At 35.7% G+C, this 15074-nt stretch overlaps 1 protein-coding gene across 3 annotated transcripts in view; it reads left to right on the top strand.

The window, feature by feature from the left end:
- RELCH (RAB11 binding and LisH domain, coiled-coil and HEAT repeat containing) overlaps positions 1-15074 on the top strand; it is a 76680-nt gene that overhangs the window by 5597 nt on the left and 56009 nt on the right. For all 3 annotated transcript variants that reach the window (XM_077786083.1, XM_077786085.1, XM_031503937.2), the window contains exon 2: positions 10927-11016. In XM_077786083.1, the coding sequence (XP_077642209.1) occupies positions 10927-11016 (90 nt within the window). The remainder of the gene's footprint in view (positions 1-10926; positions 11017-15074) is intronic.

The following is a 15074-nucleotide window of genomic DNA, read 5'->3' as shown; positions in this document are numbered from 1 at the left end:
TATATGCACTGTAGCTTGTTCAGTTATGTGTGTATTTAACCATCCTGTGGCTGAAAGCTTCAGCAAAACAAGCTGGATTTGTGCTGAAGCAGCACACCATTCTTCTGATGGTTTTGCTCTTTAGGGAAAGAAGAGATTGGTTTTTGGATTTTGGGTAAAAGAAAAGAAGGAAATTAGAATGTTGAGCTAGAGCTTTGCATTTCAGAACCAACCGTTGGCAACTTTTCTAAGTTCTCCCATACGTAATTTCAATCCTGTGTAAGTTATATCAAATTTCCTCTAGCTTTTTTCCTCTGAGAATTATCTTTTTCTAAACTGAAGATGTGAATCATAAATTCTGTCCAGCTGAGAGAATGCTTGATGAAAATTTTACACGAGTTTCATTACCTGATAAAAAAAGTGTCTAGTATTTGCCAGAAATTTATTATCAAGTAGCTATTGATATCAGCTATGTTGGAAGCTGATTTGTGTGCAGTCCGTCTCTGTTAATTGAAAATTTGTAAATACTGGAGTTCTGTGTTCTGTAAACACAGAAATAATGAAAATATGGGAAAAACAATCTTTCAGGATTACACTTCTCAACTAAATTAAGATTTTCTACAAAATCTGAGTTAGGCAACTTATATCTATGGAGCCCTCTAAAATATAGCATGAGGAGTCTTATTTTTTTTAATGAGAAGTCAAGTCCTGAAACCTTCTACTGCTGAGTTCAAACAGACAGCTCCTTGCCTTCAAGGTGTGACTTGTATTTGGTTTTTTAGTGTATTGTAAAGTTGCAGATTTGAGAAACTGAGTTGAAACCTCCTCTAGCACAGGCTAAAACATGGAGTAATTCAATAAAGTTTGTAGGCCTTATATATTTATCTGTGATGTAAATGCCCGAGACATGCTACAAAGTATATTGAGTGTGTTGGACAAATAGTTAAAAAAAGTGTTTTGTTGTTTTTTTTAAGACAGACCAAGTTGAAAAGGCTTTTAAGAAATAGCGAACCGTTTCTTCCAATGCACTGTAGGGTAGAGGCAATTTTCTTCCTCCCTTCCTGCAATATAATTCTTCATGATAGTGATGCAACTGATTACTTTGTTGTTGAATTGAAGGAAATACTGTTATGTAAAAACTCACAGAACAAGAATTTCATATTTATATAACAAGTACTTTTTCATCTTGTTTGATGTTAGAGGAGAGAGAAAGCTATGAGCTGCTTTGTCATTTGAAAAAAACTTTTGGAGTAAGGGAAATCATGGCAAGAATAATCTCAGACTCACAGCATGGCAGAGGTGGGAAGGGACCTCTGGTGATATCTGGTCCATCCTCCTCCTCTAGCAGAACTACTGTGACCTACACATGGTTTCCCAGGCTCATGACCAAATGGCCTTTTAAGTATCTCCAGGGACAGAGACTGTATCACCCCCCTGGGTAATCTCTGCCAGTGCTCCATCACCCTTATAGTAGAAACGGTTCCTGATGTTTCAAAGGAACCTCCTGAGTTTCAGTTTGTGCCCACTGTCTATGGTCTGTCACAGGTCACCACTGAGAAGAGCCTGCCTCTGTCCTCTTTGTGGCCTCCCTTCAATTATTTATACATGTCATGAGACTCCTCCTGAGCCTTCTCTCCATGCTGAACAGCTTCATCTTTCTCAGCCTTTTTTTTATAGGAGAAATGCTTTGGTCTCCAGTTGCTAGTTGTTTTTTTTATTCTGTAGGAACCATATGGACACAAGTTTTAACTGGAAAATTTACTACTGTCCTAATATAAATGTAGAAAGTGGGCAAATGAGAACTTACTGAAATGTAAATATGAAAAAAACTGAGGCAATACAGTGCTTGAGAATAAAGATAGATATTATCCATACACTTCAAGTAGTCCTTCAGCAAGGAGAACCATTTAAGGACTAAAGTGAGACAATTTTGCTTGATGTTAGCCTTTAACAGAGAGCTGGGTTACTGCGACAAATGGAAAAATCCTTGTGGTACAAGTTAATGGATGCATTTTGGACAGTGCAGTCCCACAGCATCAAGCATATGGAGTTAATTTGATGCTGGTGAAGCTTTCTGATTTCTGCTAAAACCAGCTGAGGTCATGAGCTTGAAGGACTACCTCCATGCTGTGCTTCACCCTTAGCTGTTCTGTTTTGGGAAAGTCTGCTTGCTCAAGAGCACTGCAGCTTGAGCTACTCCTTGCACATGTGTAGGGGGTCAGGCCGGGTTTGGTGATTTTTCCTAAGGTCACACCCCTCTGGACCTCAGTGTTCACTGCAGCAGCATCCAAATGTTTTGTGCAGGGTTGACTTGATTCTTTCAAACTCAACTAATTTGGATGCTGCCCGAGAGTGCCTATGCAATAAGCCTCTCTCCAAAAACAGCCTGGTTTTGGTATCTCAGGATATCAGCCCAGGTGCATGTCTATCATAACCCAGTTCTCTGAGCATGTTATTTCTGTGCTAGGGTATACAATTTTACCTATTTTTTACTTGTAATTTAATCTTTCTGATGAGCTTGTGCAGTGTGCCTGTCATGGGAGTGAGAGTAATACTTTTTTATTGCAATGTGTCTGCAGAATATTTGCTTTACTTATCTGGTGGTTGGGTTTTTTCTGTTGGTTGGTTAGTGGGTGGGATTTTGTTGGTTTTGGGTTTTTTCTTTTCTTGGCCAGCAAGAATAGGTTAGTTTTCTCTAACCAGCTTTAGAGGTTTACCCTCATATGCTTCCTATGACTTTTTATAACTTGCTATAAATATAAAGTAGGAAAGTATATTAATCATCTGTTTTCAATCTGGCTTGTATTGCCCATCATGAAATAGTACTGAATGTCTGTTCTTGGTAATTGGTAAGTAGATTGTTCTGAGAGCTTGGAAGTTAATTTTATTCTAGTAACTTTGCTTAACTAAGTTTTCATTTGATGAGGGTCTGAAGTTTTCAGAACATATGAATTTGGAAAATTCTTCAGGTCTCATTGATTGAAAACATCTGGGAGAGAGCAAAAGAGGCACTTGAGTGGCAAAGCAAGGTTGGTAGGTCAGGTGCTTACAGATTAGTGTCTGATGCAATGAATTAATTTAAGGCTTTTTGTTCCATCCCTGAGTTACTCTAGCAATGTGGAATGTGTTGATCTGGTAAAATTTACTCTACAAGTTCAAGTTGGTTTAAAAAATTGTTATATAAGTCTGTTTCTACTGTAAAGGTTGTATGCTAGATCGCATGTCTGCTGCAATGGATCAAGTTTGCTTTGCTGAGAGATCCAGCATCGGTAAGCTTGGAACAAGTTGAAACATAACAGAAATTTTAAATGCAGCAGACTTTTAAAACTTTTCAAAGTAATATGGCTTCAGAGATGTCTTATGAAATGTGGTACAGTTAAATTAAATTTCTAGTTTTACTTATTGGGAATTAAATTGTTTAATTCATTTATTCATATGTATTGCACAACATATTTCAGTTGCTATATAAGGTAGTCACAAATACAAACTCTGAATTGAGGATCACTTATTAAAGAGTTAATGATTCCTGATTGATTTAATGTGGAAAGGACTTCATTACAACTCTTTGGGTTTTCACATTATCCCACATCTTCTGTCACACATGCTTGCTCTCTCTCACAATTTGGTTTATTCACATATGCACGTGTGTGGTTCAGTAGTAATACGGGGCTTAAGCATGTACAAAAAAGTACAAGAGGAAATTTGTTCTTTTTCCCAGTTAACCTCCATTCCCTGTTTCCTTGGCTTCTGCTATTTTCTGCCTGTGATATTGTGCAGGTTAGCTGAAAACACAAGTTTATTTGAGGACATGCTTTTTCAGACCAGTAGCTCTAGAAAAGAACAGACCATCTGCTGCATTACTCTGCTGGCTAGTTTACTCTAGTTCTGTTTAGAGGAAACTGGCTAGTTTACTCTAGGAATGTTTAAGGTAGGTAAAGTACCTCACTTGAAGACTTGTTTACTGCTAGCAGAAATAGATCTAAAATGTGTATTTATACATCTGCATTCCCTTAGGTTTGAATTTCAATAGTTCTTTTATTGTATCTGTAGCACAGAGAAGAAAGGGGGAAAGTGTCAGACCTGAATAATTGTCATAGAAGCTTCTATTGTTGGGATCTGTTATGAGAATATTTGCTAGTTTGCCTGTATCTCTGCATTGAAAAATTAGGTTGGGTGCCCTGAAAGTAAAGATAATCTATACCCTATAAAATATGGGTACTGTTGTCCTTTGCAGATGTCTATGAAATTTTTTTCAACCTTTGGTTTGCAGACATCTTTAAGTTTTGGCTTTGATCTCTTCATTACATCATTTACTTTTAGATGGAGGGGTTCCTCCATGCTAGAAGGGGTTTATGTGTATAAAGGGAGGAGGGACAGGTTAACTCATAGGAATAGCACAGCTCATCAGGAAAAAGTTGTGTGTTTCCTAAAGTTACATGGAACTATATGGTTATTTTAAAGCTTGTCTTAGTTATAATCCATGGCTTGTTGGTCAAAAAACATTGCAGTAGGGGGCTTTTATAGCTTCTCACTTTTCCGAGATCTGAAAGAGTATCTCAGCATAAGTAGGGGGTTTTTCCACCTAGAGCTGTAATTGCATGCTTTTCTGACATTTATAGTCCCCAACAACTTTCTTTGTATGATAGCATACAAATTTTTTGAGTCTAATTTGTTGCTGTGTGTTAAATATAGCATATTTGTTGGTTGAATAATCCTGTTTTGCTTTGGGTTTTAATTCATAATAAAATCAAACCTTAGCAATTTCCTATTTTAATAATTTTGTTCTACAAAATAGATTTTCAGTGCCCAGTTCAAGAATGAAGTGCAACTTATTTCTATTGCTGCAGAGAATTGTATTCTAGAGTCATATTGGGTTTTTTCTTACCTGAAGTAGCTATCAAATGATGATGCTGAAGGAATAATTTTTGATAGCGTCAGTCATTTACTTATGTAACTTTCAACGTCTGGTTTTATTCAGGGTAAGCTAGAAGGCATTAACCTGAGATGGCTTCTATGTAGGGTTGTACCTGATACTGAACTGGCAGGCCTTGTTTAATGTTTGTCCCTAGTGAAATCCTATGTGGTGAAAATTTAATTTAGTGAACAGAGTGTATTATTATCAAATAAAATTACTACTGGTGGATTAAGTTGCTTGTACGATAATTCTAACACTAATGTTAAAACATTTTAACTTTGCCTAAAGTAAAAGAAAAAGACTGCATGAAATAAAAATTCAGTGCTTCTGCAAGCAGAGCTGTGCTTGGATGAGTATTCAAAGTTCTTGATATAAATCTTTATAGTATCCAGTAGCATACATAATGTTTTTAGAATCTTTTCCAAGCCTTTATTATGTTGTGTGTTCCTGTTTGATAATGCTACAGTAAATTACAAATACAATTGCATTAACCAATTGGGTAGAATCTATTCAGAGTGTTCTTTTGCTTGGTTTTGGGTTTTTTTTTCAATGCCAAGTCATGTTTGGTTTTTCTTCTCTAAATAGTGATGTGTGAGGGTGGAGGTTGGAGTCCACCTGATGGCCCTGATAGCATTATAGGTATAAGTTACTATCCAGACCTTTACTATCTCAAAAAAACTCAAAAAGGTTCTGTGTCCCTGTGAGATGTGTGAGCTATCTGCCTTCAGCTGTTTCATCCTCCACAGAACCACATAATTCATATAAAGCCTGGCTTAAACTGGGAAATGTGTTGTCCTAGTACATGCAATATCCAGTGGGAAGCTGCTCTGATCCAGCCTGGAAAGGATTCACTTTTAGTTCCATTTGTATGTTAACCAAAATTCTAGATCCAGTGACCAGTTATTTCTCCAATCACTATAAAATGTGGTTAGCCAGCTTTCACTCAGCAGTTTAAAATATGGCAATAGTCTGGTTTCAGGTTACAGATATTTTTCAATACAAGTGAACACTTAGCTAAGTGAATCTGTCATGTACAAGCATAGTAGCATTTCTTCTTTTTGAATTTCAAGGAAAAATTGTGGATTTCTGGGTCTTAATAGGTTCCATTTGATTAATTGTTAGTACATATATTATGATTTCCTGTGATCTTAGAGGAATTGTGACAACTGGGCTGCTTTATCAATGAGTAATTTTTAAAATAAATTTGGATGTTTGCAAAATAAATTCAAATAGCTTCTAAAACATTAATTTTTTAAATATTTTTTCTTGTGCCTCCTATCAATAAGTAATGCCACTTAATTTGTCTGTGCTTTTGGCTGATTTACAGTGTCATGAACATGTAAAGATTATTTAATGAGATTTTGTAGAAGACTGCAACTTATTTATACTTAATGTACATAATGTGGCAATATGGCTAATATGATCATTCTTGGTGTTCTTTAGGTAAACTGGTAAAAATAATTTCCTTTTATCATCAGAATGAATGAAACAACCTTTTTCATATTATGTATGCCAGTGAAGGGGGATGTATCACTTTGAAATTCCCTTACATTTTCCTACTTTGGTGGTTATGCTTAACTTTCAGGGAGAGCTGAATATATGCCATGGTAACAGAAGCTGTCAGCAGAAATCTGCATGTCATTTGGTGCCAGTTCTGGGAATAAGAAGAGAATTAAAATTCCTTTCCTCTAGAATGAAGCAATATTTTTAAAGACTGTATAAGTTAATAGGCAAAATGTGATGTTGAACCCATTTTTTTCACTTCAAAAATGAAGTTAAATGCATTGCATTTTTTAAGCGATTAAAAATCTTCTTATCTTTGAGTATATGAATGTTGGCATTCTGATTTTGCTCATCCTTTTCCAGTGGTAAAGGTAAGAGACAAGAACTGTGCCCAGGCTCTCCTTTATTATCCCAGTATGTCTCCTGGCATTTCTCTGGTATGAATTATGAAAACTCTAAGCCTGTTTCACTGCTTCTCTATGCACTGTCTTGTTCCATATTGAGGTGATGCATGTTCTGCAGTTGTTTCTATCTGCTTGTCAAAACTGTTCCTGTTACTTTGCTTTTACCATTTCTGCAACATGAAGCTGACAGCAATTATCTTGTGAGTATTCACTAGGAAAGCTTTTAGCAAAAGAGAATTGCTAATTATAAAGTGTTTTAATTCAGAGAAAGAAGCTAAAATCGATGCTCAGGAGACTGTTGATAAAAACGCACATACCAGGACAACAAAATGGGTTCCCACTGCTGTGGCAGGTTGGGTTTCTTTTTGAGAAAGAAGCAGATTTCAGCCAAGGTGTACTTTTCCTTATCAGTGGATTCTCCACAAAAAATTGCTTTGATATTGTTTGCCAAATCACTTGAGTCTAAAATTTTTACTTTTATTTTAAAAATTATGTGTTTTCTTCTAAGAAATTGTTGTGGGTTTTTTTTTTTTCTTTTTAACTTTCAGTTCAGAAAATAGTTCTCTTTCTGACTGCTGTGGTTGAAATGCTTCCACTCAGTGTCCTGAAGTACAACTGTTTGTACTTCAGACAAATGCTGTTTCAGATTCCTCAGGTGAGCTGTGTGACTGAGCACAGCCCTTCCCTTTGATTCCTTTCCTTCAAACAGCCCTGCCCATTTTCCAAACGAGGCTATTGTGCTGCCAGCAGGGAGGTACCTTTTACACCCTCTTGATCCTTTGCGGAACAGCTATGTCCTTTATGGAAGTGTAAAATACGAGGTTATGTTATTCCATTTTTGAGACAGTGGCATGTGGCAAGCACATTTCTTTCCCTCTCAGGATTTTTCATAGAGATGCACAGAGAGAAATGAAACAATTTCTATTTTTGCTCCTTGTTTTTCCTATGTGGAATGTGTGTAGAGAATTACTTACCTGGAGTGATTGCTTGATTGGATTCTGGTGAGGATTGTTTGAGCCTGATGGCCAATCCAATCCACCTGTGTGTGGACACTCGAGAGAGGTTAGAGATAGAATCAGAGAAAGTACTATGTAGTTTTAGTATCCTCCTTTTATATAGTATATTAATGTATTTTAGCATAGTTACAATAAATAAATAATTCAGCCTTCTGAATTGAGTCAGACGTCCTCATTTCTTCCCACTGGGTTCGCCTACATTTCTTCCCATTGGGTTCGCCTGCATTTACAATAGTGGCATTAGTTTTAGGAGTTAAACCTCTGCTGATGCCTGCCTACAGAGAAAGTGGTAAGTAGCAAGGCCACAGATGCAATTTCCCCACGGTGACATTTAGGCAGGTAGGTGAAGGCACAGCCCTGCTGCTCTTCACTGTGGGCAGTGTTCATTAGTGCCTGTGTGCCCTGACTGCTGCTAATGACACATCTTGGCTTAGGGGGTGTGCTAATGGGTGTGGGCTTTTGTAATGGGCAGGAGGATCAGCATTACTGGTAGAGTGAAATAATGGTGTCAGGAAACAGGCCATGAGGGCTGGTGTTCCTTAGCAGATCTTCCTTGGTTTCATCAACCTGAATCTAGTTGTTTGTACATCTTCCCAGTGTCGGCCTCTATGAAAAGGAAGTCAGATGTTTGCTTTTATTATGAACACGGTAATGATAAAGCAAAGTCAAAATGGTGAATGCTCAAGTTTCAACCCTGTAAATTGCTGCTGTGCATGTAGGGTGGTGCTTAAGGCAGTTTCTGGGTGTTGAAATCATAAACCCCCTTGGTGTTGCTTGTTCCTGTAGGACCATTAAGGTTGTAGAAGTGATTGATATTGTGAGTTGTTGGACTCACTGTTGCTGGTATGATCTTAAACAGCTTCTGTTGTCTAAATCCTGACAAATATTGTGATTACCCCCTGCTTTTTTTTATAGGCATCTGGGTTTTGGTTGTTTGGGGTTTTTTTCAATAAGTTTCTGGCTTTGCCAAATAAGTTTGTGTTTTATGCCTGTATTTATCAGTTCTCAGGGGAGAACCTTGGCCTCTGAAGTGCACCACTAGTCATATAAAGAAAAAGTTGTGTTGCATATGGCTTTGGATGCTTCAGTAATTGTGATGTGGTTGGCTTAAGTTGAAATTTGAGCATTGTTTCTCTGATGATACTTCGCTTCTGTTCACAGATCAATTAGAAAATTGATCTATGAACGTGGCAAGACTGCAGAGAGAAACAGTTTTATTTCTGTATTTGCCATAGTGATGCTGTGTGTGAGACTTAGTTGTTTCTCTTCAGCATCAGCTTTTCATTGAAATCTCCATTTAAATATTGTCTTGAATTTGATTTCAAAAAATGATCTTGTAGCTCCTAATGAAATAAGTTGGAGCAGTATCTACTCTTCAAGGTGCTGGGTGTTCTGAAAAGTCAATTCTAAAAACTCTCATACTGCATAAATTCATGTTTACTTTTGAACTTAATCTCTTCAAATGTGATTCCCACTGGTTTATTTTCATAACAGTCCATTTTCCAAAGATGCTGTAAAAAGAGAAGTTTGTACTGTACTAAGCTATTTAGAACAGCCTACAGAGAATTACTAAATCAGACTAATATCTGAAAAAATTGCAGAGGATAAGACTGGAAGCTGCATATGAGCAATGAGGTTTAAAACCAATGACTGAGTAGAGACTCACTGAAGTGCAACAGCCTGTTTCATTGTTTGGATAAGAAAGCATTGTAACAGGAAAAAACCTTTTGGTAGATATAAACTGTATACTCAGATGTACTTTATATCCATGGAAAAGACAGGTTAAGGTTTTCAGGCAAGTCTTGATGTTGTAGAACTCAGCTATAGTTGCTAACTTTAGTACCTCTGTATCTTTTAAATGTAAATGCTTTAATCAGTCTTAATTCAGGTGTTATTATTTGAGTGCAATGCTGGTCTACACATATAAAGGATGTCACAAGGCCTTACAGTACAATTAAGCACAAATATACAAAGAAAGTTGTTAATAGATTTTTTGTTTGTTTTTTATTTTTTTATATAATGCAAAATGGGAGGAGATGTTAAATACTTAATGATGTTAGTCATGACAGAGTTTGATTGACAAGTGATGAAATTGCTTCTATTTCCACTGACAGATAAGTGTTTTTTTGACAGCTCTGTGGAGTTTGTTCTTTGTTAATGTGACAACAGTTCTAATGTAATTAAAATTACTTTTGGAGTGCTACATAGAAATTAATTTCAAAAGGAGAGGAAAGATATGAAGGTACTTAATATAATTTCTGCATGTTCAATTGTGCTAAGAACCTGTTCCATTTATTTTAAGTTCTGTTACCATGTAATTTTTGCGTTTTTATAAAAAAAAGGTGAGTATGTGCTTCAACAGACTTATCAAAATTGCATTTTGGTTGATGGTTTTCTCTTTGCCGTTCCTGTGAAATGAAAAATATCAAGATTGGATCCAAACACTATGCTAGTTACTGAATTTCTTTTTTTTTTTCTTTTTGAAATTCAGAATTTAATTGTAGAGTGTGAATAATATATCTGCAATAGCATGAACTGTGCTTCCTTTGCTTTTGTTAGATATTTCATTCTTCAAAAACTGTTAATTAAGTGGGTATGTACTGAAGTTAAAAGCAAGATCAGGAGATATGTAAAAAAGTATTTGGTCACAATGACATGCCTTAAAATACTAAAAATGGGAAAAGGAAGTAAAGTGAGGCAGTTACAGGTTTCTGCTAAAAGGGAACTGCTTGAAACTTGTCACAGTTTGGTTTCTTTTACATTCTTACCTGTGTATCCTAGCCAAAGTCCTTGGCACTTGTGGAAAAGGAGAAGTGCTACAATGCATAGCTCCTCATCTGCTGTGGACAGGCTAGAAATGCCATCTTTTAGGGGGAGCAAAAATATCTTGCAGTCTGCTCAATGAACTTGCTGTAGTGCTGCATTTTTGGTTCAAGTTTACTGAGGTACTCTCTATTTAGAGAGCTTCAGGAAATGCATTACAACTTGAGTCTTGCAGAGCATGTCACCTCCAATTTATAGTTTCTGAAATGAGATGCTCTTTTGACTTTATAAAAGACAGGCAGCTCTTCAGGATTCTGTCTGACTTTTGTTTTTCCTACACCTTTAGATCGTGCTGGAAGCATCAGTACTCTTGATTCTTTAGATTTTGCAAGATACTCTGATGATGGCAATAGAGAAACAGATGAAAGAGTAGCAGGTAAGTGTTCTATATGTTTTAGGAATCACAGAATGTTAATTTTACTGTTTAACCTGTTGTCTCTAGCATAAATATAAATAAATATAAATATATAAATGAATATTTCTGAAGATGACAAGATTTCACTGAGGTGATTTAACTATTAGCTTGATGATAGCATCATGCTTTAAACACTTCTGCTGCATTTACTGTAAATATTCAGGCAGGTGTACTTGTGTATGATTCCAGATGTCACCAGTGCAGAAACATGCAGTATGCTTGAAAATTGTGCCCAGCCTTTGACAACAGAACTGTATCCTAGTATTATCTACTGACTACTACTGTTAAGCTGAAACATTCACTAAATTACTCTACATGGTGGTCTGTTACTGCTGTGTGGGTAAGACCTTTCTGACGTAAAGTTCTGTTGCAAGTCATCTCTTAAATATAGCTTTCATTGAGATCAAATGAGTACTTCAAAACCCAGAGCAAATTTTGGGTGTACTCAGTTCCATAAATGTTCTTTGCTACAAATCTTAATTGTAGTGCTTTTCTCTCCTATTTGTTTCTTTGATTATATCATGGGGGTTTTGCCTTTTGTTCTAAATCTTCAGCACTTTTAGTTTCAGGATCTATTACATTACCAAAGGCTTTCCCTTCTGTTTGAAATTATTTTAGTAACCACTTTTGCATGTGAGCTGTATTTTACTATCCAGGTCTTTTTCCAAGTTTAAATATGAAGTTATTCACAGCTTCCACAGAGAAACCCATAAAAGCTCTCTAGAAAGGGCTACAGAGCTTTGTTTACTTCTTGTCAGTTAGTACTGTTCAATATCCCGAGCTCATGGAAGTTGTCCATGCTGTGACTTCTGGTCACATGGTTAAGCTTTATGAAACCTGATCTGATGCAAGCTGCCATGTTTCTCTTCCATCCTATTGTCTCTACTCTGAACCACCAAGCAAGGAAAAGGCTGACAAAACATAGTTCTGTAAAGGATCTTCATGATTCTTACTGCTATTCTTACTTCTGGATTCTTACTGTTATTTAGCTACTCTCTTTTTCAATATATATAGTCCTTTTTAAGGAGGCAATAGTTGTAAATAGAAAACTAATATTCTAAACAAATTGTGTTTAAGAAGCCCAAGTCTTTGTGAATTGTGTCCTGGAATGCAAGGAACAAACAAGCAAAATCTCAATATTTTATTTATTTTCATTATTGTAGTAGATTTTTCCTGGTTCTAGTCAGTATTTCTTGGCAATAGCATTACTGAGAGAGCTAGTTTGATTCTTGCTTGGAGCTGTCCTTAGAATTGGATTAGAGATAATTACAGAAAAGACAGACCAGTCAGAATTGACATCCAGTAGAAGCAGTTATCTTCTGACAAAACATTAATAACAAAATATTGATTACTTCCACTAAGAAATTAATTTAGCATAAAATTAAGTATTAAGTTTAAGTAAATAGTAAAATTGATCAATATTTTTGATAATTACTATGTAGTGATTGACTGCTGTCATATGTTATTGATGAGGGAATTGTATGTCAGGATATTTACAGTTGTGCATTCCTTTAGAGATGTTTTTCAAAGAGTTCTTAAAAAGTAACCTAAGAACTTGAATGAAGTAAGACTGAATATTATTTCTGGATATTTTTAAAGACTGGAAGTTTTAAAAAATATTTAGTTTCTAGTTAAAATTATGGTTCACTCATAATTGCTTAAAATATTTTTCCTCAATCACATTTAAAGCTATCTTCCCAAGTAATTTCAAAAGCTGATAAGTATTTATTTTGCACATAAAAAAATTATGTCAACAGAGATTTCAAGAATTTTGATAATCCAGTTCCTTCTTTAAATAATCTCTGGATTACAATCTCAGCTTTTGAAGTTGTTTTTAGTGCAAATACAGTTTGAAACCTAACTGGAAGTCCATTTTGCTTATTTCTTCTAAAATTCTTTCTTTTCTGTTAAGAGCTTTGATGCTTAGGAGATTAAAATTGTAAGATGTTGTGAGAACTTGGGGCCATGATCTAATAGTCATGTTTTTCTTCTGATAGTTCTGAAGATGAGGTTTGAATTATTTCTCATTGTAAATGCCTTTCTTATGCTCCTATCCTTGTTCTTTACTATTTGGACAGAACACATGATTTCCATATCAGTTCCTTGTCATACTAAGTGAAAGATAGGACATAAATGCACATCAGTCACTAAATGAAACTGGTTCCGAGTCAGAAGGATGTTAAAACAGAGGTTGTAACATAACCACTTTCCAAATACTTTTCTATCTTGGCTATGTTAGAAAGCCCCAAACCAAAAAATGCTTACATATATATCATCATCCAAAGCCACCATATTCTATTTGCCCCTTATGAGTAGTGGTAGACTTAACTGCCTTTTTTTGTTTGTTTGTTTTAACAGTCAAAAACATTCCTGGAAATAACTGTATCAACTCCTGTTTGATTTCAGTATTTAAAAGCTATTAGCCCACATCATTCCATCTGGAATTAGAATCAAAATTTGGCCTAGAAGCAAACATATTATAGAGTCCCTTCTATAATATTATCTGCTTGACTGGAAATATGCAAGTCACAGAAGTCAGTCAGGATGTGCATAAGTTTGACAAAACTATCTGCAGTTTAGAAAACATAAATTTTCTTCTTTATCTACCTAATCTTAATGAAATTGAGAGCTATGTAACAACTTGGATAATACAATTGTAATCCACTAAGATTACAATGCATCCTTACATCTTACAATTTTTACTAAGTGGAAACAGCATGTTCTCTAAGACCAGTAAGTTCTGAATCCAAAGTCATGTATTAAGTGCTTGAAATAATTGCTGCTAGGATAAACTCAGTACTCAAGGATTTGTTAGGAGTAGTAGACCTCCTCCAAATATTCATAATTTCCAGAAAGCAGCTAGAGAATGGAAAACCTGCTACCTTCCTGTGTAATAAGGGTACACCTAACTTGAATACTCAGAGGACTTGTTCAAAATAAGTTGCCTGACATTCAGTCTAAGGAACTGAATCTTCTGCCACATCTTAAATTTGCCATGGTCTAAACCCCCTACTTTGAATAATTCAAAATGTTTATTATTGCTAACCTGCCTTTGACATTAATTGTTTTGAGAATCTAATAATTTTAAAAACACATGCTGTGTTTTCAAAGATGATTAAATTAATTCTTATAATCAAACTCCATTTCAATCATATGTATTCTCAGATTTCCCTGTATTTGCATTGATTTCAAGCTAGTCTGTGTCTCTGATTGGAAGAGTAAGATTTGAAAGGAAGAGACCAGTTTAAAAAACACTTATTTTTGAGAATTTCATTTATCTAGACTCAGTTTCACAGTTTCTGCTTTTTACAGAGCCCTTTTTTGGTTTTTTTTAGTAGGCATTATTAAATTGTGCACACCAAAATCAGAGGAAAATCTTTTAAAAAATCAAACAAAACTTAAAAACAGACACAAAAGGCATCTGTAGTACAACAGTCACTTGCTAACATTGTGTCTGTACTTTGTTCATCCTGAAAGCAAATCTGGTTTTGTCTTCCCATTACCTGTCTTAAGCTTGTGAAGGAGTTGTAAGCCTCTAGATTTCCTTTCAGGTTGAAGGTCTCCAGGGGTTGAAGTTGAACACAAGTCTGCTGTAGTTGAAGCCTTCTCTGTAGGTGGTCCTGTCTCATTAACTTCAAAGCATTAATGATGCTACTGAGTCAAGTGTTGGCCTCCCACTTTTATAGTGACAAGATTTCTGTTACTTGCTCTTGAACCCTCTGCTGGTCTTAATTTTTGTACTATGGTAGTCATCTCTTGTACTGAACTACAGCTTTCTGATTTGCAGCTATTTGTGTTATGAGCTGAAGTGTTTCACATTTCAAGGCTGTCTTTTTTCTTAATATTTCCATCAGGAAAGGGAATTGGGAAACCTCAGGTCCTGAAGTATGTTAGGGACAGTGGCTTCATTGCTACCTGTTGTCAGAGAATTTAAATTTCTTCTGATTGATTCAAAATGTATGTACAGATTCATCAACTATAATGGGATGTCATCCATGTTTTAGAGGGCATGATTTAGG

This window comes from Lonchura striata, chromosome 1 (genome assembly GCF_046129695.1).
Source record: "Lonchura striata isolate bLonStr1 chromosome 1, bLonStr1.mat, whole genome shotgun sequence".
In the NCBI taxonomy this organism is placed as follows: Eukaryota; Metazoa; Chordata; class Aves; order Passeriformes; family Estrildidae; genus Lonchura; species Lonchura striata.
Note: the sequence above shows the minus strand (reverse complement) of the source record. Positions and strands in the feature narration are given on the sequence as shown.